The sequence below is a fragment of the Egretta garzetta genome, unplaced genomic scaffold (assembly GCF_000687185.1).
Source record: "Egretta garzetta isolate BGI_Z169 unplaced genomic scaffold, ASM68718v1 scaffold424, whole genome shotgun sequence".
Taxonomy (NCBI): Eukaryota; Metazoa; Chordata; class Aves; order Pelecaniformes; family Ardeidae; genus Egretta; species Egretta garzetta.
The window spans coordinates 1,175,009-1,201,998 of NW_009259489.1; the positions used below are offsets into that span (position 1 = coordinate 1,175,009).

Consider the following 26,990-nt stretch of genomic DNA (forward strand, 5'->3'; position numbering starts at 1 on the left):
TCCTCCCAGCATAAGCACAGTAGGTGTCGGCACTCCTTGTGCTCTGCCTTTTTGATGCTTGGATATTCATCCCAGAAACAGACGCTTTGGCCCTGGCAGGAAAGAAGCCTAATTTATTACTAGCAAGCTGCTGATACAGTCTCTCATCTAGAAAGGACCCAGGTTTTCCACCTTTCCAGTGTCTACAAGCTACTTGTTCTTGCCTCTTGCCCTTTTCCCTCATTGTTGGAGGGTTTCCTAAGCAGAACAACTATTACAATCCCACAATATCTGTCAGTGACTTCATCCACCCTCTGAATCAACATTTGCAAATAATTTTAATGAGGGATTTGAGGCTGGCAAGGGCTGCTCAATCTGGGATGTCCTTGTTGAGGATGGGAGGGACCTGTGGATGTGTACATCCAGACTAGATTGTAAAGCATTAGTGTTATTCAGGTAAACTCCTAGACTGATATTATCAAATGGATTGTGTGGTTTTCTTACTCCTCCTTTCAGACAAGTGGCCTTTTTTGCTGCTTTGCTTATGGCTGTGGTAAGTTGTGTTTGGAGGGCAGTAGTAAATGGCTGTTTAATGAGCTAAGAAGAGCAGGGCATGGCAGCTGTGTCATGGGGGACAAAGGCTTGGTCCAGTATCAGCTGTTGATCCTGGCTGACAGGGCTGTAGCCCACTTGAATGGTCAGCTGGGCTCCTCTGATGGCACTTGTCTTCATCTGTGGGGCTTTCATAGCTGAGGGAGAGTGATGATGTTTGAAAGGTAGCCCTAGAGCTCAATGTCACAAGTAATAAAGTGATATGATAAATTTCAGTGTGGTGGCTCATCACTACTTCTCCCTCACTCTGGGGAGCCAGGACCTCTCTGCAGCAGAGGAGCTGTGTCAGAGAGCGGGAACAGCCTGTCCTGGACCTGATGATGGTGGCATGGGCAAGAGCAGCAGTAGGGTAGCCTCCACAGCCAGTTTGCCAGGCTGAGTGTTTTACCACTTGCATCTCAAATTTGCTTCCAAATTAATACTGTGGTTCATAGCAAGTGATAACCTGGTTACAGTGTCTGAGAGCTCATTTTAGAGTGAGTTACGCTTATTGGAGCTACCAGACTTAAAAAGGACTAGGAGCAAGACACATATTTGTTTTATCAGTGTATGAAACTTCTGGGTAATTAGGAAGAGCCTTCTTAAAAGCAAAGGAAGATGAGAGATATCAATGCTCACAGTGATTAAAACTGAAACTACAAAGCTTAAAGCAGCCATATGATACGTTGACAGATGTGTGGTATCGTCAGTCCAAAATGTGGGTGAGTAGTGTAATTTCTTTTGTGTCATCAGTAAATGCATGTGGGATCATTTCTGTGCTGGATTTTTTTTGAGGTAAAACTTTCAAAGCATGCATGTACTTGTATTCCTTCTTGCTTTATTATAGTGCCTTTTAGTTGAGTTGCCTCTATCAGCTACTGGAAGGTGTTTACCCACTACATGAAGCAGCTGCATCAGGAAATGCTGAAAACTTGCTCATGGCATGCACAATCTGTGTGGCAGTTGAACTAAAAAAGCATCTCACAGTGCATTTGAGGAGGAGAGGGGCCTGTGGTTTCTTTACTGAAGATGCATCTTGTTCTCAGCTAACCAGCTCATGGCCTGCTGCAGAAAGAGGCTGGCCCAGCCCTGAGTTTCCGTCCCCTCCCTTGTGCCTGCACCAGTGTGCCCACAAGTGTGCAGTGTCTCAGATCAGGGACCTGATCTTCCTAGAAGCAAGTCTTTTCATAGTTGTTGCTCTTCAGCGAGGGCTGCCCCTTATTCTGGTTCTCTGATGCAGCCGCAAGATTGCCAGCTCTGACAGGAGAGGTGATGGGAGTACGTGGCTGGGAAACATGAGGGAGGGCAGGGCCAGCTCTTTTAGCAGCCACAAACAGGGTGTCATTTTGGTAACTGGTTTATGATGAAGGCCGTTTCCAAAAGCCTCACATTCTGTGATTGAAACTCAGCCAGAAGTTAGCACTACTCTATGGTCCTTCAGGTTTGTTGCTAGAAACATTTGGAAGGATTGCAGATTTGTTCAGAGATCCTCTGTACCCTACAAAGAGCAAGACCAGTCATGGGGTAGTAGTTGTTAATAATCAGGGTTATTTGCAGCCAGAGATGTGCACAGTCATCCTTAATAGGCTGGGAGAGTGCTTTTATGGGAGGTGATGTGGTTGCAGCAGTAAGTAGGGGTGTGAATACCGCAGCTTGTTCATTTGATTTACAGCTCTCATCAGCCCTGTCAGTGGGAGGCAGCTCGGTCTGTCGCGGTCTCACAGGTTGCTGAAGCTGCAGCTAGTTCTCAAGTTGCCCTTAAGATACCTCTGCAGTGCACTGTGGTCTTCAGCTCTACTGCCAAGGCTCTGCTTAGCGCTGGGCGGCTCCATCCGCTGCTCACTCCAAGCTTCCTCATGGGAGTCCTCAGACTCCTCTGAGGAAGTGTAAGCTGAAATTCTGCTGGGTCCCAGCCTCAGGCCCGTGTGTTTGGGTGCTCCATCCTGCCCCCAAACCAGGTCATGGGCAAAGAGCAATACATGCTTGGGTTTGAGCAAGTGAAACTTGAGGAATTCACCATACAGAGAACAGCATCTTCTTGGTGATCTAAATACCTTTGTGCACCATGCTATAAAAGGCCCCTTTTGAGGAGGAGGGATGACTATTTTAATTTATCTTCTGCAGTAATTTGCCTAGGTTCTCAGTCAAATTGCTCTAAGAATCACCCCTAGTATGTAACTTGATACGGGTTTCTGTTTGCAGCTATTGTGGATGATGAAAGGCTTTCAGCGGAGGAAATGGATGAGAGGAGGCGTCAGAACATTGCTTATGAGTATCTGTGCCACTTAGAAGAAGCAAAAAGGTAAGTAAATGCAAGCACACTTATACCTAGCCTTTATATACTGAAGTTCAGATCTGTTGTGTTCTTGAACATTGTAACTTTTAATTCAACCTCTTGAATTACTTGGATTAACTTAACATTAGAATTTTATAGCATTCAGTATGAGAAAGTAATGCCCAATGTGAAAAGTTTAATTCAAAGAAGGATTTAGAAGAATCAAGACAGTCTCCTCACAGTTACTGCGGTGACCACCTTCAGTGAAAGTAGGGGCTGGGTACAAAAACCTAAGGCTGTTGTTTTGTGAGAAGCTGAGTCAGGCCTATGTGACTAATGAGGGAGGTTCTTTTTGTTTCTGGCTGTGTGGTCATGCTCCCTTCTTGGTGCTAGTGCTTCTGGGGCAACTCAGATTGCTAAGATGACAGAAAATCACCTGGGCTCTTGCTGGATTAATGACCCATATCATCTCAGTGTTTCAACGGTAAGGGCAGGCAGGGCAGTAAGATAACCTGGACTCTGCTCTTCCTTCAGTTCCTCTAACCCATTGGTCAGGAGTACTTGTCTCTTGAAGCAACAGCCTGTGATGAAGCACTGCAAGTGCACAGGAATTTTATCACCTTTGTGCAAATGTACTGTGCTATGTACACTTCATTCTCAAAACAAGTATTCAACAATATTTTCATAATCACTGAGCTAGGAAGCAAGGTGCAGCATCCTTATGCTTTTCGAGTAGCTTGAATTGCTGTTATTATTGTATGTAAAAACATATTGTGCTTTTAGTCTAGTGAGAATTTTTCAAAGATGTCTGTTGTACTCAATCTATTGCCCTGGGCACCACATCAATCTATTGCCCTGGGCACCACTGGTAAGTGTCTTGCTTCTGCTCTGTATTTGTTGATGATGGTGGTTTTAGTCCTAAACTTTAGTTGGATGACTTTCCTAAGAATTTACATAGAGAAAAGAAAACTCTGATTAGTAGCGCAAGCTGGGAAACCCCAGTGCAATGACAAACCATAGGATCTTTAGAATGGAGTAATCCAGTGTACTTCAGTCAGGAATCAAACTGGGCTTTGTTTCTGCACTGTTCTCTTCTCCATCACTGTGTGGAACTGACGGTTACCTATTTAGCAGCTGGGGGGCAGCTAGCTGCCAATGATCTTGTCCTAGGGATGTTGTTATAAAAATCAGCCATTCTTACTTCCTTTTCACTATGCTGTCCCATTTGCTGTAGCAAACATTGCCTCCTTTGCTCTTTCTTCCTCTTTCCACTGCAGAGTGAATGCCCATTCCCGTATTCGAGATGGCAAGCGTCTTAATGCTGCCAGAGAGGACTGTCCTGCTCTGCACACTCTTGCTGCTTCCATCGTTGCAGTTGCAAGAGATTGACTGTGGTCAGCTGAGTCAGCTCTCTATGCTAGCAGGAAATTCATAGCTCTTTTGCTGAGTTAGTTTTCTAGTGGTTTAATGAGCTGACTAGTCTGATCAAGGGGTCAGAGGCGAATCAGTGCTGGCAAGAGGAGGGTGATGGGGTGCAGCCACAGGCTTGAGAGAGGGGAGTGAGCAGGCCTCCACCTTGCTTGCTGAGAGGTTAGATCAGCTCCACCACCTCAGGAAACCTCAGCGAGTCAAGCTTTGATTTTACTCAAGGTTCCTCCTTGGTTTGTTGCAACTCACCTACCTGTTGGCTTCTGGCATGATAGGAATAACAATTAATCTCCAAATCCAGCCTTTTCTATTCTATTACTATTATTACTAATTTATCTTCCTGGGATTTTTCACCCTCCCCCCTTGCCAGGGCTACTTATTACTTTGAACTCAAGTCCTCTAGCTTGTTTGAAGCACCTCCCTTGATATTTCACAAGGAAATGTAAAGTTATTTTTACAAGTAATGACTTAAATTAGCATTTGTGATGAATAAACACTCCTCTTCCTTGTATTTATGTTTATACGGGTTTATGCTATTGGCAGTTTTCTAGAAGAAATACTCGTTTAGATCTGCCATCAGGTGAATAGACACTCCCAGGGTTGTTAGGTATCTGGAAGCATTTCTGGATCTCAATTTGGAAAACTGGAACTTACCAGTAATGTCTGTGGCCAATGCTTGCTACTGCATGAGGTGGGGGTGAGTGCTGGGGTGTAAGGAGCCTTGAGCTTCCCCTGCCAAGGGGTTGGATTGTCAGGGGTGGAACAGATGCAGCAGCCTGATGCTGCTGAATGTCCTCCTGTGCCTCAGCATACCAGCCCCAGCACTTGTTAGGGAGGAGAGGGTGGTGATGGAGGGGGTGGTGAAGGCTCTGGGGGTGCTTTAGGGTGAACAGAGCTGCTATGGAGGAAAAGGGAAGAGGGCAAGAGAAACTTCTCCCTTCATAGTGAGCTGTTCGGATAATTCAGTTGCATCATGAGGCCTTGCCCTGAGACATATTCTTACTAATGTGAAAACAGCCTGGCAACAAACAGGTGCAAAAAAAACCTTGGAGAAACAAGCAGAAATGCCTGTGTCTCATAGCTGTGTAGTCCTGCTTCCTCAGGAGGCAAGTAATGCCATCCAGCAGGGCCGGGCTGGCAGCTAGGAGGTGTGCATGGCCGCATTCTCCTCAGCCCCAACCTGGCAAAACAGCAGCATGAGAAAATGCCATATCTCTTCTCACTGTACAGTTATTGCCCTTTCTATGTATTTGATTAAGGGTGAAACATGTTGATGTGCTGTCTCTGTTCTGTACTTGCAGAGTTATAGCATTTTCTTTGTCACAATGGAGCCTGAACAGATCTGGGGACTCTGGAAATCGAGATAGCAGCCTCAGAGAGAGCAATGAGGTTGTAATTCAAACCATAGCAAAATGAGACCAGCACAAGCTTGGATGTTGGGCACAGGCTATCTTGACAGCAGGTTGTGAGCCGTGCTGGGGGTGCAGTTTTGCAGGTAGTGCCAGCTGATGGATCAGCTTTTGCTGCTGCTGAATGGAGGGGTCCCAGCTGGGCACTCGCCCCCGCTCCTCAGTGCTAGACCAGCCCTCTTGGAATGCACAGGGTCCCCTCCCCTGCTGTGTGCTTGTTGTGGTGGGGCTGGGTCAGAGGACACAGGACGGTGGCTTTGGCCACCGGTGCTGCAGCCGGTTGTGAAACTGCCTGGAGCTGCATCTGCTGCCTGCTTGCTTCCAGCAGAGCCCTCTTGGACAACACCTGGGAGTGGGAACTGCATCTCTGACATGCTTGATTTCTGTTTACTGTTGCAAGCTTTTTTGCTTCTAGAAAAACCTGAATGCATGAAGAGGATTTTTTTTTTTTTTTAGCGTTCAGGACACTATAGTAGCAATGACAATAGAAAGACTGCAATGGGCAAAGCAAGGTGAGTTCTTTCCATTCAGTTGGCAGCTGCTGAAATCACAGCAAATACTCTTTCAGCTAATCAGCAGTGTGCAAACACAATGTGTTTTGGCCCATACTGAAGAGAAAGAAATACTGAAATAAGCAATAAATGGCAAAAGATTGAGGCAGAGCATGGCTTTATATACAGTACAGACAAGAGTTATGTTATTTTCTCACCATATTTGTAATCAAAACACTATTTTATAGCAGCTCTGCATTTTGAAATGCCAGAGTTAATTAAAAGGGTGAAGAATGTGTACTTTCAGCTGCTTTTCAGACCACTGTTTGCACACTTACTTCCTGTAGCCCAGCTTTAATAAAAACTTTCCAAGCTTAACATGAAACAAGAATCCTGTTGCTGGTAGCTGATACTTCTGCAAATACCTTCTGTGCTAGGCACAGTGACTGTTATATGTATACAGCAAAGGAAATTGTTTTTTAAACACAGTGAGCAGGCTTGCTGCAGAGGTCAGTAATGTTTGCAGAGGGTGTTATATTTAATAATGGAGAAAAAACAGTTTGTTCTGTTAAATTGCTGGTCCCTTTCTCCCCAAAATCACACACCTGATAAATCAAGAATTTGATTGCTTGTATGTCATTTGGTTTATTACTTTATTACTATTACTTACTAAGGCAAGTTAATTCCATATTTAAAAAAAGTAGAGAAAAATGGATTGTATCCAGTATCCTTGAACTCATGTGAAGAGTAAAATCAAGAATAAGAAATTAGGAGTAGGGCTTTACTCATTTCAAAAAATGTCACCATGGGTGCCTCAAACAGAAGATCTCCAGAGATTACATGAATACATTTCCAGGACCATTTGGGAAATTCTTACGTTTAATAACAAAGGCTTAAGGTGGGCATGAACAGCTGTGTCACAAGCCCTAATGTCTTACTGGATTAGGTTAATTTTAACAGATAAAATTTACTACAAAATCCTTCCTTCCAAAGGTTATCTTTGTAATACCCAGCACATCAGATTCTGCCTTGAGTTTGGCTTTTGCTGTTGCTTGTCTCTTTGCAGATGTGTAGTTAGCTTGCTGTAAATGATAATACAGATTTGAGGGCTTTTAAGCTGCGATTGAAGCTTTGGCACATAATGCAAATCAACTTTGCAGTAAATCTGTTGTGGCTGGCTGGCTAGGGTTATAATCATCCATAATTAAGCAGGCATTATTTCTCTTTGCTTCTTGGAAATTATACCTTCTTATGCTCAGCTTGAATTTGGAACCATGGGAGGCCTCATTTTACTAACCTTGTCTCTCTCTGCATGAAATGGAATACACTTTGTTTCACATGTGTATGTTGCAATTTCATAACCGGAACTACCAGCATTTGTCTTCTTTCTTTTCACTTTTCTCACTCAGCCCTTCAATAGGACAGGAACTTCTGTGAAATACTGAAGCTTTAGCTTCAGTGTTTGGACAATGAAGACACAGTGGAGGAAAACTATCCAGGAAATTTCTTTTGAGAAGCCATTTTTTATTTTGAAAATGTAAACCCTCATTCTTTTCTGATTTTTTTACAATAGAAAAACAAATCATCCACTTTAGGTTCTGAAACCTGCCTCCTTCATGGTATTGGGTTTTATTAAATTGGTTTGCAATGGCTAGTTGCAGTATTGGTCACTGATGAGATCACAGTTGGAATCCGCTGTGTAAAAATGTACATGAGGTTTAATATACTTAAAAGGTCAAGCCCTGAAGTGCTTAATTGGCCTCAGTTAGAGCTGTTTTTGCAGTACCGTAACACCATAGAAAGCTCAAGTTGCTCCAGTTGTCAGGACTGCAGGACCATGGAGGGGTTGCTTTGGAACCCACACTGTTCCTGGGGGTTACTGAGGTCCTGCAGAGGCTTGGTACAAGTGAATTCTGTAAGGCTGCGTGCTGCTGTTTCTCCATGAGCAAAGTTGTGGTAACTGTGTAGCCCTGGCAGCTCATGAGTGAATTAGTGTTCCTCAAATGCTGGTTTAAGTCTATTTCTAACAGACTACAGGAAATCTTTAATGCACTGTGCTTAGAGGTAAATGCGTAAAATGAATATAGCTGTACAACTAGCTGACTATAAGCAGAAAATGTTAATATATTTTTGGTAACCTGTTTTGCATGGGTTTCTCAAGAAAATCATTATTCTGGGAGTGGAGTCTACTGATGTTGTAGACTGTGAACTTCGGCTCATCTCCCCCCTCTGTCTGCCTTAAGCCTAATAAGGCACCAGTGATCACAGCTGTCAGCAGCTCTGTGAAGGCCAAATGTTTGAAATTAAGATGCTTCAAGAGATAAAATTCTTGGAAAAATCCTACTTAGCCAGGATATACCCATCCCTAAAGTAGCTCAGTCCACACAGAGGTATTGATCAGTGAGTACACTCATCGTTCTCTCACGTTTTGATCCTCAAGGGTAGTAGACAGACTGCTAGCTATTAAGTTGAACAGCTTTTTTTTTTTTTTGTTCCAGATAGTTATACAATTGTGCAGATATGCCAGAGTCTTCATATGCAAGTGTCAGTGATATCAATCAATCCTATAATTGCTTGTATAGTGATATTTGCATATGAAAAGTCTTAATAGTAAGATCTGAAGGAGAGAGAAACCTTTGTGCTACTGTGAGAGAACTCCTGTTTCTGTACAGGATGCATTGACCTGCTCACTGGGATGTTGAGGTAATTCGTGCACATGTTATGGGTCATTGCTCAGTGTGTATAGTTGCCGGATAATGCTGCTGAGTAATGATGGATGTGACCTTTGTTTTTTGGAGACTAAACCATATGGCACTTATCCCATAGCACGCGCTGAAGCTAACAGTACAGTCACTTTGGAGCAGTTCTCTTTCCTGAAGTTTTCCACCTTTGTTTTAGGCATCACCCTCTTGTAAAAGGACTTGTGGTTTTTTTTTGGGGGGGGGGGGGGTGGGGGGGGGGGAGGGGGACAATTTTGAGCGAAGCTAGTTAATGCTCTGATGCCCTCATGTTGGTGTATTTTGTAAGTTTGGCTTCACCAAGAGAGCACCCAACATTTTCATTTCTCCTTCACTTTCCCCTTTGCAACTTGGATTATCTGCAGTGCAACTTGAAAGCCTGTTTGACTTCATAGTCCAGCTATAACACTAGCTGCTTCTCAGATCAAACTGATGGCTTCATTTTGTACCCTGAGTAGCTTAGTTAATACTAAGTGTAACCTGAGGTGGCCTTGCAAAGGTATTGGTAGTGGCTGAGTCATGGTACCGTATGGAGCAAGGAAGCAGGCTGCCAGGGAAGGCTAGCAGGGAATCACTGATCAAAGCTTCCACATCTGGAAGGGTGGTAAAGGGAAGCTTGAGACTGAGCAGTGTGGGGAGGAACACAGCTGTGGATATTGGAGGTAGCAGATGGATTTGAGGCTTGTGCCTTGCGTAAGGTATTCATATGAACTTGCTGTTGGGAAGAATCTGTGGCAGTAACTCTGGGATGGAAGGGCTTTTAGGTTTTATCCTTTGCCTAGTGTTGAAGGGCTTAACTGGCTCTTAACTTTTGCATAGGTCCTTCTGCACTGTTTGGACTCTGCTCAGTAAGCCAGGGTGTATTTCCAGTTCATCTGAGAGCAGCCAAAGCCTTTGCTTCCCTGTGCATCAATGATGGAATAAATCACAGCATGTGGGCCAGGGCATGCTTTCTGTATGCCCATGCCAACCACCCTGGACTGTGGGTTGTGATGGTTGCATGCATGCTGTGTTGCTGGTGCAGTGGACCAGCAAGTGGTGTGTTCTGCCTGGCACATATCCCATCATGCTATAACCCTACTGGTAGCATTCAAAAAGCTTTGTATGTGGTTGCATGTCTGCGTGCTTTGGGCCAGAGTAGGAAATCACCTGGACTGACGGAATCTGTTTTTTAACAGCTCCTTTGCAAGAGTGCACTTTTCACATGCTGAGGTCCTCCTTTCCCAACTGCCATCTCACAGAGAGATGTTGATCTTTGGAAGAAGTGTTTATCCAGGCTTTCACAGAAACTGCTGTGGGAAAATGTCAATGGCTCTTGATAGATCAGAAGAGGTGAGGCAGCAGCTTCACTTGGTGACCTTCATAGCACTATTTTGTGTAGACCACTGCTGCTGGTGAGGAGCCCACAGGTATGTGCTGGTAGGATCTCACTGTATTGGAAACAAGAAATTGAGTGTTCGCAAGAAACATGCTTCTGAGTGCAGGAGGGTTTTTTGTGAATACTAGAAATCTAAGTCCCTACAACTTGCTTAGCTACAGCTTTGGGGCCGGAGATCCTAAAATTGATCCAGTAATTGTTGAGATTTGCAAAAGAAGCAATGTGTGGCTATACCTCCAGTTCTGGATTAGAAAAACAACCCAGGGAGTAGAGGGGTCAGTGCTCACTGAATGGGTAGGTGTGACCTTGCACTTGGGTTTTGAATTCCAGCTACTGCAGGCAAAGACTTTCTGGGATAAGATGCTGAGGGGTATATGTCTGGGTTACCTTAAAAATAACTTTTGGTGCAAATAATTCACTGACTGGTGAAGAAGCACTATGACTGCTTGTACCTACAGTCTTAGGTATGGAGTAATGCTAGAAAGTGCTTTGGCTGTTGATGTTGTTCGCTATAGACCACGTGAATCCTGTGTTAGTAGATACAGCTATTGCAAACCCCACAGCATTCCCCACTACAAGATGAGTGGCAGTCTCTGTGAGGCACTACGTTCCTGCCAGTTATGACTTGGGAAGATGCTTTTTAAAGCAACACATGATCACACTTACAACCAAGTTGGTTAAGTAGCAGGGTTGTGTGGCTTGCTGTGACTACTGCCTGTTCACATGCTTTAAGATGGCTTTCTACCCCCCTGCATTTAAATTTAAGTATTTATTAAGAGTTGGAGTATAGCAGTGTCCCAGGGTTGCTAAGAGCATGTATGGACCTTGCAGGAACTCAGGTATTTGAGGCAGTCTGTTCCTGATGTGGAGCCACTGTCATTTGAAGCTGATAATGCAGCAGCCTCCCATAATTGCTTTTGCTATTTTTGTTGATAGAGATAGGCATGTGCAGGCTTCTGTGTGGGGACAAGTAAAACCCACAAGGTCTCTCTACCTCACTTGAGGTAGGGAGACTTGTGAAGATGGCTCTTGGAGCTTCATTATTGGCTTGTTTTCCAGCTGCCCATGCTTCTTCTAATTTCTTACGCACTTTCAGTAATACAAAGGAGGAGAGATTTCAGGGTAATCTTCAGACCCAGATTTAACAAGGGGAAAACGTTCTTTAAACCATGCCATTCTTTGTAAAATTTAAGTGATGTATCTGTTTTTCAACTAAGTTCAAGAACTGGCATGCACTCTTGATTTAGTACAACTTAAACTTACTAAATTGTGTCTGTGAAAGAATGTTTTCTTTAAAACCCAAACAAAAAATATTTCTTGCCAAGGAATTTTACAGTTCCAAATCATAGGAGGTGGTCAGAGGCCCTCTTAAAGACCAGTGCATTTGTAGATGAGAAAACAATCCATGGAGTCACCTGTTTCTCTTTCTTAAAGGAGAAATGGTGGCCCAAAACATCCTTGCTGTAATTGCCCACAGTGTATTCGTGCAGAGTTAGCTTTGTGTTAGCTGCAAGATAAAGAAGTGAGATAGCAATTGCCTGTTTCTGCAGTGGCAGCAGGGCATGGCCTTGAACACCTAATGTATTCCACTGTTTCTACTGCATGCTAGCACCATTCTTGACAACTAAGGCCTGAAACTGATTTCAGAAGCAGAGACTGAGAGATGTGAATGGGTTTTGAGCCTGACAAATTTGAGTCTGGGGGACAGGCTGTGAATGAATCCTCTCAAGTGAATGAATGGAGCTGCTTTCAAGCTTGAAGTGCTAGAAAGGATTTCACATGGCTTCCAGTGACTATAAATGCTAAGCAGGTCCTGGCTTGGAAGCAGACACCTCCACTAGTTGCAAGTGTAGCAGATCTACCAGCTTGAAGGGGAGATAATCTTGTAAGTTTTTGTTTTTATTTGCATTCAGTTGAGAAGTGTTGACAAGTGAGTTGTTATTGTGGTGTTGAGTACAGATTTATTCTGGCAGGATGATGGTTAACTGCATGCATGATTTTCCAGCTACCCAGAAGACAAAGAGCTAGCCTGCCCTGGGATAAGAGCTCATGGATTTGCAATCATAAAGGTGTGCTATAGATGCCTTCACTGCAGGAGCACCCTGCTTGTATTGTTTTGCGTGGCAGCAGACACGAGAGCCCAGATTCTGATCCTGGCTCTTATTGCTCCCATCTGGGTCATTAAAGCTTTCGGGTTATTGGTGGTGCATTTGCCCTGTAAGGGGAAGTGATATAGCTAGTCTGACAACTCAAGATCTTCTGCCACCTGTAGCGCATTAACTATTTCTAAAACTTTTGTTACCATCAGAGTGGATGAGAGTATTATAAAATTGGGAGCAGTAAATAAAGAGTGTAAGAGGAACTCTTGTAACAAATTAACTTGCCTTAAAACCAATGCTTTGCATGAACTCTATCATTCTGCTCCCTAACGGTCTGCCTGTTGTAGGGCCAAATGCAGAATTTGCACATGAAGGCAATAAAAACTGCAGTGGTTCCTGCAGCCAAGCATCCCTCACTGCACAGGCACTGCCCTGCTACATTGTAGTTACACTCAGAGCACCAGTGCGTCTTGTTTCCCAGTGAGGGGAATAGGGAGAAGCAGTGGGAGCAAGGAAAGGGGGATGGTGCACTGGAGTTTTGGAAAAAGGACGCCAGACTGGAGGCTTAAGAGTGGGAGAAATTTGTGCAGGGGCTACTGAATGCAGGGTATGGACCCTGGCTGCTGCTCCTGGACTGCAAGACTGGGTGGGTGTATGGGGGATGCTGCTGCATGCCAGCCACACTCAACCACAGGGCACCTGGTCTTATGCAAAGTGTCACAACATCAAATGCATTATAAGCTACGTTCTGTGGCAGGAGCGTCTTTAAAGCCTGGCTGTCAAACAGGCTCCTCTAAGATGGGTAAATAGCGTGATTTACATCGAACATGTATCTACACATTGTGCCAAACCTCTTTGTGCAAAAGAAACAAAGTAACACAATAATGCAGCATCAGTGAACGTTAAAAGCTGGAACATCTTCCTTTCCTGACAGCTTCTGAGCTGCAGGCTGCTCAGTGTGTTTTATTCAAGTGCACCTGTACGTGGGGTACAGACTTGGTCATGGGGGATTTGCTTTGCAGCATGTTTGAGGGAGTGTCAGCCCTTGGTCTCAACTGCACTCTCTTTGCTGAAACAGCATTCAGTTGGATCTGTGACTGAAGTCAGGTTTTAGGGCTTCCCGTTTTTCTGATGAACATCTACAGAATAGGGAAGAGTCAGCTTGATACACCCAGTAACTCCTGGGTCGTGCTTTCTTCAGCTGTTTTCAAAAACGGAAATCAAAACTCTTTACTTCTTTATGTTGAACATGAGCTGTTGGGAGAGGGGATAAAGTGGGGTTTTTATAAAGTATTGATGGCACTGAAAGAGCTGTGTGTTTGCAGGTTTTTTGATTTTTAATAGCATGCTTTTACAGTACTTTCACGTCTCCTGTTCATGTCCCGCTCCCCTAGTTTTCCTCCACAAGAGCACTGATCTAATTCTGATTAACTTAATACTTTATACTGGGATGGCCACTATCTTTTCTGGGAGAGCTTATACCTTAGTTAAAGCCTTGCTAATTGCAAGAGTGAAGTATTGAATGGTATTGGCATATTTCTGTGTTCAGTTTAAAAAACACTGCTTTCTGTCCCCAAGAGAGAGACCTTGATGTGTTGCCGCTAAATAAATACACTTCTGTTATGATTCCAATTTCAATATTTTGTCTACTTCCTCAAGGTCAAAGTGATATCACATGATGATTAGTAGCACATATTGTTTTCCTTATGAGTAGTAATAGGAGAGAACATACTTTAAAACAGGACTTTATTCCAGAAGGTGTTATTTGCTGGTGGGTTTATGGACTCTTACTCCCAGTTTCTTCTTAACATAGTACAGGGAGACTTCTTGATATTTTTCTAGCATCTTGTGTTCCTTTTAAAAGCTGTTTATCATCAGAGAATACGATAGAGATGATAAAGAGAAGATGATAAAGCTGTTTATCATCAGAGAAGACTATAAGTAAGAAAGATGGGGTTTGCTTGAGTTTTCAGTGCCTGAAACTGGTAGGGATTAACTCATTTGCTGTGGTGGTTGCTGGCTGAGTACGTATATAGCAATGGTATTTTGAATGTCAAAAGTAATTATTTTGATTCTTGGAAAAACATATTAGCATTTTCAGACCTTTGTAAAGGTGCCTAACAGAAGATTGAACTTGTTTGTTGCAGTGCAAAAATAAGACTAGGAAAGCAGGGGTAACTGCAGGATGTAACAAGACTGACCTTTAAAAACCTGAGATGCCAAGGAAGAGGCAATAGACTGCAGCTGCTGAATTGAGACCTCCTGTGAAATCTAGAATGGGCTTCTGATGTACTGAGTATTCACTGGGGTCAGCAAAGCAGTTATTTGTATTTACTCTGCTTTCTGAAAGTGAGGCCAAAATCCGTATGTTGGCAAAAGATTGTACTTGATACAGGTTTTGGTTTTTTTTTTTTTTTTGGATTCTGCTTTAGTGCAAAGAGAATTGGATCTGTCCCTCTCAAAGGACCCTTACTTTCTTTTGGCTTTGTCATTAGATTTAAAAACGTACAGTTGAACACTCTTGTTGCTTCACAAGCTTCCTAAAAACTTTGACACCTATGTTGCAGCACAGAATTTTCCTTAATCCTTCCATTTCCAGCAAGTTCAAAGATTAAACGTGCACACAGTACTTCTGATTTGAACTGATGTCAAGATCCACGTTGCAAAAGACGACACTTCCTCAGGGCAGAGTTCGCAGGTTCTCCAGTTATTCTGTTTCTGTACTGTATGTGAACTGGGTGTCACTGGAGGAATTGTATCTTAGCTGGTACTTTGATAACATGAGTAGATTAATAATTAATGCCAAGTATGCTGTGTGGCCTTTCATATAACCTAGGATGTGAACAAGCAAGTGACTATTAAAAATTGTCTCTGCCTGCAGCATATCAAAGACTTTTGATTCATCAGCAACAAAAAAAGCATAACAAGAAATTTGTAGGATGTGTTGTTTTTACCTGACTTCACAGGAATGGCAGGGGAGTAGGGCTGAGAAAAAGTACGAGAACGACTTGAGAGTTTTCGAGGAAGAGCAAATTCCTTTGGGCACTTTTTTTTATTCTTCTGGTTGCCCTGCAATTGATGAAAATAAAACTGGTTAAAAAAAAAAAGTCTTTCTGGCCTTCCAAAAGCCTTTAAGAACAGTACACTAAAATAGCAATTTTTTTATATATATAACAAAGAGTGAATAAGATTAATCAAACACTTAATTTTTGTAAACTAAATGCTATGACAACTTCTTATGTTTTTACAAGCATGAAAACCATTCCACTTTGAAGAAAAAAATCTTGAGCTCTTGGCTGATGTCTGTGCTAAGAAGGCACACAATTTCCTCTTGTTGGCTTTAGGTCTCCCACTTCTCAGTTTCATTTTAAGAGGCGGGTGACTAAAGTTCCTGACCTTTCTCTGCTGGTCACTTATTTTTATTTTTTTTTAGCCATTTATTTCAGGCCAGAGAATTGTGCTGGAACATGCTGCAGTAGGATGGAGCGGGGACCTTGCAGGGGTGGCATTGGTTTTCTTGAGCGTCTGTAGCAGAGCAGTGGAAGCAGATACAGCAGAAGAAGCTGTAGCTGGGGTTTTCCTCCTTCTGCTACAGAAAAGGAACATCTGTTCTCCTCAAGACCGGCCCAGCAAGGGTTTGGGAAAAAGATGTGCAAATTTGTTAGCTGAACTAGGGGTCCAAATATTAGCATGAGAGATTCGGCTTTTTGAGTGACGCTATTAAAATAAGCCTGTCTCTAGTGTAAAATAGCTATCACCTTGAAGCAGTGAATCCTTTCACATGGCTGCCTACTAGTAAAACTTCTGTCTGGGGAGCATTAGAGCATGCAAGTAAAACAAGAAAACTGCTTTGTTTAGAAGTACAGCTTTGGTAATGTCTGATAAAGCACTTTCTAAAATAACAGTTGTTAGAGCTTTTGCACAATACTGCTTTCATCCACGTCTGACATTTAAACGTTCAAATACTATTGAGTCAGTGTTGCAGAATGTTTTCATGATGACCATATTACTCCAAGGAGTCTGATCAAGGAGCCAAAAAACTGAACCTCAGGCATTTTTTCTCCTGCTGCATCATCTATTGGAAAGTTTCTCTCAAGGCGTGCATTCAGAAATCGTGATGAAGTACCCTGACACAGTATGGAAAGACTAGAAAGTGACTTAATGAGTTTAAAGTGCAATCCTCACTTGAATAGAGGTCATGTTTTAAAGGTCAAAAGTACTTGAGCTGGTGATAAAAATGAGCCTTTGTTGTAATTCATTTCTGTTAGCTACTCTGGCTTATGGTGCTACAAGTGAACTGTACTGGGTTTTCTTAGAGGTAAGACTTCAAACTACAATTTATTAATTGATGTAAACCTGTCAAGACAGATTAAAGACTTACGACTTGTTCTGCAGTAGTGTTTTTTTTAACAGCTGCAAATAATAGGTGAAATAGCTTCAGTTCCACAGTGGATTTTCAAGGTTGGACACTGCAAGAAGTGTTTTGAATTATAAACTTGGCATACCTGCATGGGAGTCGAAGATGGACTCCTGCCACTTTCCTGAGTGAAACTGCATGAGAAACACTCAGTAGGTGCTTTGTAGTGAACCTGACCTGTTCTTCCTGTCGCCCTGGGAAGGCGCCAGCATACGTGAAAGGGGACCGATAACTTTGTTCTGTTTGACTTGTTCGTGTATTCAGCAGGCTTGATGATTTTTGATCATGTGAATGGTGAAGAAACACACACCCAAGTCACTAAAGAACCTATTAATAGCTTTTTTCCTAAAAATGTAATCTTTTAGGCTCTTTACATGTTCATCTCTGTGCCTGCCCTGTTGAAGTCAGCAGCAGCTCCATTCTTCCAGTGTGGAAGAATTACAGCTGGCAAATATTTACCCTGATCATGCATATTGGAGCAACTACAATGCTTCTAAGGGTACAGACCTGATGCTAGCTGCCAAAGTGTTTCACAGACTTTTTCCTGCCACTTTTTTCCTTCCACTCCCATTAGGTTTCATATTAGAAAAGTGTTTCACTAACATGGTATTACAACAGAAGATATAAATCCACATCTCAGGAGGGCTAAAGGTTCAGGCTCTGACATAGTTATTCAATTGTTTAAATTTGCTTTTTTTTTATAGGTAGTCATATTGATTGAGGGTTGTCTTTTTCATGCTTTTTCCAAGTACTCAAGAAAATACCGTATTCCAGATGCCCTGTTTGGTAGTGGTGTGTGCAACACTAAACTTTGAGTGATCTAATTGAATAGATTAGGGATGAATACAGCAAATATCCTGTCTCAGTATCTATAAAAGACATCGCACAGTAAGTATGGCACTGCTGTAATGCACATGGCTTTCTGCTGGGCGGGTGGAGAATGAAATCTTTTGAACATGGTGCCGTGCAGATGGCTTACTGCTGTCATTGTGTGTGTGTCAAAGCACAAGATTTGCAGAAGGAAATAGCAATACTTAGGCTGGATGTGAACTGGTAAAAGAAACAGGGAAAAGATGCTCAGATGTTCCCTGTGATGATATTACAAACAAATGGTTTTGTCAACAGTGGAGGAGGGAAGAAAGAGATGAAGTGTTCTGCTCTGCATGTGAGGCTTGATCAGGCAATTTTGCCCCATCAGCTGGATCTGAGAGTTAGGGGCACAGTCAGACATTGCAGTTCCCTGGCCACTGCTGATAAAGCCTGTTCCTGAGTTTGAAGAGTTTGTCTTGCTGTTTGTCTGCTTTAGCCTCAGAGTATGGCCTGGGAAAATCAGCTGGCAAAGTCATGAATGGTCTTTATTGCAGAAATTAGACCAGGATGATGTCAGAAAGACTGAAGTGTGAGCTTGAAAGAGAGGAAACAGATGACGAGTGAGGCAAACATGTGGCCTGATGGTGTGTGGGGGTAGGGGTGGTCCCCGCAGGGAGCAGAGGAACAGCTCCAGCAAAATCTGCAAGCCTCTCCCAAGAGCCTGTCACAACAGGATCATAGACAAGCAGTCCAAGAAGCTGGAAAAGCAGTGAAGGAGGGGCTGGGGGCCTGAGGATGGCTTTTTGGATGAGGGGAGAAGCTGCCTCAGAGGATGAAAATAGGTTATTCCTTCTCTGCCTTAAAAAGGCAAGTGGGAGGGAACTAGACAGGACTACACAAGGCTGTGCTGTTGAGGAGTGGGTAGAAAGGGTTGATGCTTAGTGTGATGAGATATGTCATCTTTTTCCATCTGGTCTGGCTGGAGCTGCCATGAAAGGGATGGGTAAGGACTCAGGGGGTAATGTGGCGTGCAAGGAGATGGCAGCCTGGAGGACTGTCAGGTGAAGCCCCATGGTGGGCTTTTGGTGGCTGCCAGATGTCTTACTGGAACCCATTCTCAATTTAGCAGCTGGGGTGGGAATATTTTATGTAACGCTATGAACGGAGATATTAGTAATGATTATTTTTTTAAAAAAAAACTCTTTCTGATTTTGGAAATTCTGAATTGGTAGGGTTCAAACACTGCTCCTCTCTCAGAACAAGTGCTAATGAGTGCTCCATTCTGTAGAGATAAGAAGGTCTTTGTTCTGCTCCATCCAAATGTTGAGCTGTAAACTTTGTCTACTCATGCTGTAAACAGTGGTTTGCATCTAATGATGAACTGCTAAAGCACACTGTGTTCCTTACTTTTAAAAAGTAGCTTAGATGTGCTGTAACTATCAACATATCTGTGCTAGCTATGTAGTTAGGGAATACTAGCTCTGTACTTGTTAGACAACTTAGCTGCAGAGAGAGGAACAAGGTCAGCCCATCCTTGGCAGTGGGTCCATAACTTGCATCTGTTGGGGTGCATAAGCCCCAATAGTCACTGACCTTAGATTAAACAACTTCTGAACATGTCAGATTAAAGTTTCTATAAACAAGATATCTGACAAGCAAATGTTAATTTACTATAGTTAATTCTGACTGTTAAAAACACAGTGTTAATATACTTAATGTAAATCTGTTTTCTGGCAGTGTTTTTTGTTTTGAAGATGTGCATGATACTTACAGTTAAGGATTGAATGCCAAGACACTTAAAGTGAGCAAAACAAAACATTTACCAAAATAACACTTGACAGACAGACACTTGTGTTACTTGTAGAAGCACAATTTAAAAAACATCAAACCAGTGAAGTAGTCTGGGAGGGAAAGAAAACAAAACCTAAGGAGTCATCAAAACTTGGGATGAGGATCGCTCTTGGGATGAATGGAGTCTGCCTGGCCAATGTTTTGTACTGTCCTGGCAAAAGCCACGATCTGTGAATTGTCTAAAAAGAAAACTCAGCCAGACAAAGCCTCATGTGATATATTCCCTGGGTCAGCTGCTCAGGATCACTCACTGCATTCTGCTTAACTTTGAATCTGCTCCTGACTTGCTATTTGTCATCTCTCAGAAGTAAACATGGAACTTGTGTTCCAATTCTTGTGCTGTGGTTTTTGGCTTCTCTTATTTTGACTTTGCATGGGAGGAAAACTTTAAGCATTTGGCTTACTGCAGATGTATCTTGTGCAAACTCAAGCAATGTTTCCTGAGTAAGACATAGGAAGTGTGTGTCTTCTTTCTGATTACAGCAGTTATTTTTAATGCTAAGAAGCAGAAATATAATCTGTGCAAGAATATTGAGCATTTCTTTATGCTGTTCCTATTTTTCTATGTTTTCATTTTTTAAGAAGTCCTAAAACCCAAGAGTTCTGTTTCTTACTTGCCATCTGCTAATTGATGCAGGCTTTTACTCTCCTGTAAGCACAGCACTGCCTGCTGTATTCCTACTTCAAAGGCCTTCCCTAGCTGGTCTCTGTCCCATCTGCCTCAGATTGGGATGCCTGATGTGAAGCAAGCTAAAAATCCTTGACTATTTGGGTAGTCTGAGTAATATTTATGAAGCTGCTTCCTAGCCAGTGGCAAGTATGAAAATTAAAGTGCTCAGGGAAGCATCCTTTTAAGAAGTATGCCTCATCAGTGGGAAGGAAGGTGGCTGTGCAGGTGACATCTTGTTATTTTTCAACAGGTCTTGCTCCCAACCCTAGATGAAATCTAGCTAGTGAATTCACTTTTTTTTTTAAATGGGGGGAAAAAAAACCCCAAAATCCAAACCTCCTGAAGTTTTATAACTCCTGTTCTGCCTCCTCGTATTTGGTTTAAGAAAGAAGAGGTTTTCTTCTGGCTCCCCTCCTGCTATTCTTTCCCACAGCCAAAGCCAGTTCTTGCCACTGTTGCATCTTTCTCAGCCTTTGCATTTGGGGTGGTTAAGAGACTTGCTGCCTCTATATAACTGACTGTTAGCCTCCACCCTTTACTGGTGTTCCCTGCTTTGCCTCAAACAGGTATGGGTCTTTTTTTTTTATCCTGAACATCAGGAGCAAAAGTGTACAGAATCAATATAACCTCCCTAGTTTTGTAAAGACAGTAAATTATGACTAAAGCACTGTAGCAGTCTGTTTGCATGCTCAGAAAGTTGGTGATGCTTTCAACTTGCATTGCCTTCACATTTTAAGCTTTTAGGTCTAATGAGAAACAGTAACTATGTATTTTAATGAGATCTTAAATTCTAGGCAAGTTCATTCCCCCAGGTCAAACTTCTTGTTTGCAAGGGATGGACACTTGCCAATATGCTGTGCTTGAAAGGAATCATTGTGCAATATTTGTCCTTTTAAGTCATCCTACCCTATAACTGCATGTTATCAACTCAAGAATGCCACATTTTACATGAGAACAAGTGTGATAACATGGAAAACAGATCTGCATCTGTTGGTTCTCACTTGATGTTCAGACTGGGGCTTAATAGGTGCAAAATTTGTAAAAATAAATCACCTAGGTATTTGATTTACTTATTAATAAGTGTGTGTCTACACCTTGGTGTAGTCTGTTTGCATAAGGTTTCTTTTTCATGCAAATCATGCTTGCTACAGCCTAAGCCTTCCTGGCCTGAATAGCTTTCCTCGCCTTTCACAGCCTAACCCCAGCAGCTGTGATGCAACCTGGGAGAGGTTTTCTCCTCCTGGCTCCAACCACTGAGTCCCAGGGAAGGAAGCGGTTGCCGTGGCACTGCTGCGGGTCTTGTTTATTCCTGTAAAAGAGAACCGATTTGGCTTCAGTGCGGCCATTTGTTATTGCTGTGGTGGTGGTAGCAATATATTCTGGCACAGAAAACTCTTGCTGAAGTGAAGGTGTAAGCCATATGTAGGCCTCCTTACAATAGAGATGCACGCTAGGTTCACTTCTGTTTTGCGCAGTTCCCGTTTCCCCCATCCCTGCTGCAGACAGCCTTGCTGAGGAGGGATAAGAGATCTGTTGCTAGTTACCTGGAATTTATTTTTAGCTACGAAGCTATCCTGAAACGGAAACCTAGAGTCAAATTACATCTGCTCTTTGTTGCTCCAATGCTCCTTTATATCTGTCCTGTGGATTATTAATCTGTGCAACACCTTTTGGCCCTACTGTGGAGAGCAGAAGGGAAGTTTTATTGATGACTGATTTTTCCAATTGCTGTACTTGAAGGTAGAAACACCAGATACTTTTGGTTCAGCTAATGCTCTCATCTGATCCTCAAAGGGCGATTTGATGATAGCCAGATGTTAGTCATTGTTAATCTTCATCCCACATGCTCCAGGCATTGAAACAATGATTGCCTTTTATCCTTGAATTTGGAAGCTATTGTAATTCACCTGGTATTTCAGTTTAGCATTTGATGTAGGAATGGTGAGTGGTGTGTTGCAGTCAGTGTGCTGGGCAGTGAAGGAAAATAGCGCTGGCTGTTTCATTTCATCTAGAAATCAAACTAACATTCGACGTTTCTAGGTTGTGGTCCCATCTGATACTCCCCATAAGTGCACATACGCTGAAGTCCACATACCCATCACTGACTTGCTAGTAAGACATTGGCACAAAGTAGGGAGTGTCTAAATAAATCCCAGTATTTGTGGCCTAACTATTCTTACTCATAAGTGTTATATCAAATAACGAAAGGAGATGTTTGGCTTCTCTTTTACTGGGGAAGTCTCTGGCACAGTGGAGATCAGTAGTAGAAATGACAGTAGTCAGTCAAACATGTGGAAAAGCAATAACGAAACTTTATAAAAATAGCTTTCTGCTGGGTGCCAAGTTTTCTCCCTAGGTACTAATCACTTGTTTGAGGTTATTCCTGTTTCTGTCAGGGTACTTGTGGAGTTCTGGAGGTATCTCAGCAATTGTAGTAGCCTGTTCTGGATCAGAATGGGTTAGACTTAGTAGCTTTAATTTGATTGAGTAACCACACTCTGGTAGAGACAGGTGCCAAGCTCCTTTCTACTCGAGATTCATTTCCTCTGATGAAATGGATATGTTAGAGAAGCCCTCAGTGTAAGCACTATTGAACAAATGAAAATTTTTCATGAGGCGGTTGTTTCAGGGCTTTGAAAGGAAGCAAAAAACCCCACCCATATTCTCCTTTTCAATATTAAATTATTCTAAAGCATCAGCTTTGGGTTCTTAAGAAAATAATTGTGTTTTAAAATTATTGCCATCCAGGATGCAATTAAATACCACATTGTTATAAGAAAAAGTTAAATAGAGGTTAAGCATAAAAAGAGCAATATATATGATGTGTTCAGTGGTAGTGCTGAGCCATTTTGTTGGAAAGCAGCCTTTGCAGGTCAGTGTGCTTGTTACTTGAAGGGATAGTGACAGGGACACACAGCCTTTCTGTACTTGTTCTCACTGCTGAAGGTGGATGGGTTACACAGCTGTAGCATCAAACTTGCTTTGTCCAGATGGGTCAACTTCAGATGCTGTGTATGTGGCATCACTTTGTTGCTGATAAACCAGATATGGCTCATAAATCTCAGGCTAAGAATTTGTGCAAGAATGTAAACTTACCTTTAGCTGCACAACAGCTTAGCTGGCTCTGGCTATTTGTGCCTTGAGGGCAGAATAAAGCATTTCCAGAAAATTATCAGTGCCACTGTCCTCAGGCTCATGGCAATGCCGAAGTTTGTAGAGGAGATGCTGATAACAAGCACACACGGAACAAGTATTCAAAACAGGTAAAATATTTGACTTGTGAGTATTTCTCCTAATGAAACACACTGAACTCTTCAGCAAAGAGCAAGCATGTAAATATTTTTTTAAGATGATGGGCTAATGACCTATAATTTGGTGACAGCCATTGTCTTCCATGGAGCTGAGGAGTTCTCACCAGTTGCACTAGCCAAAAAAATTGAGCAGCAGCTGAGGAGAGCAATTCAACTAACTCTTCTTAGGATAGTTAGACTAGTCCCTCTTAGTCATTTGTCCATTCCATGTAAATGCACAGAAAAATGTCTAGATGTATTCTTAAAAGTATTGATTGAATTTCAGCCTGAAGTGGCTCTAAGTGCTGTGTTTCAGTGCCTTTGGAAGCAACCAAGTAGCTTTGAGCCTTCAGTCCTTGGGAATGAGGATTTTCTTGTGCACCATCTGCACACACCTGTGCATTCTTGGAGTGCAACTGCTGGAATAAATGACTGTGCTGTCTTAACAGCTGCTTGAACAGTGTCCAATACTGTTTGTGTGCAAAGAAGCCTGAACGGTTGTACCTTAAATTTAGGACTAATGGTACTCAGAACTGAAGCTAGCTACAAACCTGCTGCATTTCTATAAGTTCTGGTTATGCCTATATCCATCAGTTGTCCATAGGCCTTAAGTGCTGATCATCTGAAGTAGGTAGTTCAGACAAAAGACCTATTTTAAAAAAAAAAAAAGTTCGGTTCTGAGAAATTGAGGCTTGAAGGATTTTAAGACTAATTAGTAAACATACTTACACATCTTTGTGTTGAATGTGCCAGGTAGTGAAGTATAGAGCTATGGGATCTGTTGTCCAGCCTGTGTAACTGTCCCTCCAGTTTATACTATGGCATGCTTCTGATATTCAGGCTGTTTTTCATAAAGAAGTTTGAAATTAACACCAACATATCCCATTCAGAAGGCAACCTTTTAGACACAGGACTGGAACTATCTTAAATTATTTGCTTTGAGACTCCTGGCAGTGTACCTGCCTTGTCCTGATGGCAGAAGGAAACTGCATTGCATGGGACTTGCTTTGTAAAGTGTGCAATTGGCTTTCACCTTTGGATACATAGAGCTCAATACGCTTAATCATGATGACAAATCCCTCTCTAAGAGTGACTTAAGAAGAATGTGGAATTAAGATACTTGCTCACATATGTAGATAAGAGTCAACAGAAAAGCGGAGAGACGTCAGTACAGCAAACCTGTATTCTGCTCCTGCAGCACTGCCTTCACTGAGCAGTGCTTGTTCTTCCTTGGAGTAGCTGTCTCCCAAACTTCCCAAACTTAAGCAATTAATAAATCCATCATTTGCGTAGTTCAGCACTTAAAGTGACTGATTCAGCGTGCACTTAGCCTTCCTGGTTAGTAAATACTTTAAATGAAGCTCTGCAGTTGTGTAAGATCAGATGCTTCCAATTAGTGTCAGATCTTCCCTAAGCTACAAAATAAAAGCAAAAAGGACAACAATGTATGTTAATGTGCCACATCCTTTTATGTATAGACATGTTTCTAGTGTTTTTGTCAGCTGTGGAGGCACATTTTAATCTTCTGCCCCCACAGTACCCTGGTTCCCAAAGTGTGTCAGACTTTGAAACAAGGATTGGCTTTACAAACAAGATCCAATTAGTGACTAAAGAGAAAACATTCTTCTTGGAGTGGATAAGTGTCTGGATTAGGTGAAGAACTGGAAATACTTCTGTGATAATTAACGTTATTCCTCAAGACAGTCTGTAATGAGAAATTGTATTTTTCAGATTGATTATTTAAAGGGTTGGGCAGGGTTGAGTAGAGAAGGCTTGTTGTGGTCCCATGGCCCTGCCTTGTGCACAGGGTTAGCGAAACTGCTGCTTTCAGCTGTGGAAGCTCTCATTTGGCAACAGCAGGTAAAGTAACTTGCAGCTGAATGTGTGCTCGTGTACCTGCTATGCATTGACCGTTAATAAACCAATACATGCAAGCATGTGATCACATAGCTCCAGTTTTTGGGACTGTATAATTCTATCTGCCTGTTTGCTTCTCTAAGATGCTCCTTTTCATTTAAGTCAATAGTGAGATTTTTAGCTACTCTTCTGTACTGAGCAGCGACTGAACTTGCGTGGACCCCGTGGTCCACTAGAACAATACAAACCTTTGAATTGTGCATTCTTCCCTAGTGTGGCTCTCCCCTCATTTTGGAAAGTGACTCACAGGCTAGGCCTGCCATAGTTGCCAGAAAATGATGTAATTTGGATAATGTAATATCCCACGTACAAACCAAAGGCTATTTAGAAATTGGGCTGAGAAGAACAAAAAGGAAATAGCTGCATATCAAATAAATATCTCAATTTTTAAATCAGTATGATTATGTGTGTGCTTATTAAATACAGAGGTAGTGCAAAAGGCATAGAGAAAAGCTGCAGTATTCCTTGAACTGTGTTTTCAGATGACCACAGGGTGGGTAATTGTGTTCTCCTGCTGTCTGCCTTGTTCTAGCAGTAGTTGATGCAGCCAAGCTGTGTCAGACCAGGGAATTGATCTGGTCAAGCACTAACATATGTATATCGTGGTGCTGTATTAGTACTCAGCAGGATCAGTTCCCTGGTCCCACTCTCCCCACAGCCCCTGGAGCACTGGTGTGGCCAAAAAGCAGAGGGAAAATACAGGCAAGAATGAGCAGTGGAGAATGGGAAGGGAAGGGCGGGAAGCATGTTAACTTGTCCAGGGGCCATCTATCTGTACCTTAAAGTGACCCTGAAATGGTGGCCTTAGGCTCACTAGAATGGCTTGACTTAATTTCAGATGCACATGTCTAATGTACAGACACGGGATATTTCTTTGTGTCCCCTTGCCCACCCCGCCACATGAAAAGCTGATGTTCGCTGATGGGGTGGGACCCAGGAAAGGGCTAGCCTGGGGAGTAACTTGCTGTCCCCAGGACTCTCTTGCCGCAGCACTCAGGGTGTTCTTACCCTGCCACATGGCAGATGGGGCTCCTGGCCAGTGCCTGGCATGGGCAGGTGAAGTACTGTGAACCTGCACCGAATAAGACTGGGGCCAAAGTCTTTTCCCTGATAAAACAGCAAAGGCGAGAGAAGCTAACAGGTAAGATTTGGTGAGAAAATAAATGGTTTTATATGCTCTATTTTTTCCTTCTCCTTTTGTTCCTCTCCTGTCGCTGGCAGCTTGAATTCTGGTGCTCTGTTAATGTACATGGAATTCCATTTGCTACTAACCATCACACTTTCAGATGTCTGACCCTGGCCTGGAAATAACAGTGTACAGTGTATCCCCAAGATAAATGAACTGAGCAGCATGTTTCTTATTACTTCATCTCTGTCTCTGCGTTCTGTATTAAAAATTAAACAGTGAATAAAAACTGGCATGTAAACTGACCCACCTGTATTAAGCACAGCACTAGGCAAGATAAGTCTACATGTTCAGCCTGTGCACTTCGTTTCCCTGTGTGATGTAGTGCTGGCTCTGCCTCTTAGAGAAGCGTGTTTTGCTGCTCCTGATTATTGCAACCAGAATACAAACAGATGTTCCTGGTAAGACCATTACAATATAGCGTTGAACTCAAATTCATCATAACTTAAAACTCTTTTTGA

At 42.5% G+C, this 26,990-nt stretch overlaps 1 protein-coding gene across 2 annotated transcripts in view; it reads left to right on the top strand.

Moving 5' to 3' along the window:
* The window catches only part of IQGAP2 (IQ motif containing GTPase activating protein 2), a 116,595-nt gene that overhangs the window by 6,254 nt on the left and 83,351 nt on the right, over nucleotides 1-26,990 (top strand). For both annotated transcript variants that reach the window (XM_035892803.1, XM_035892804.1), the window contains exon 2: nucleotides 2,773-2,872. In XM_035892803.1, the coding sequence (XP_035748696.1) occupies nucleotides 2,773-2,872 (100 nt within the window). The remainder of the gene's footprint in view (nucleotides 1-2,772; nucleotides 2,873-26,990) is intronic.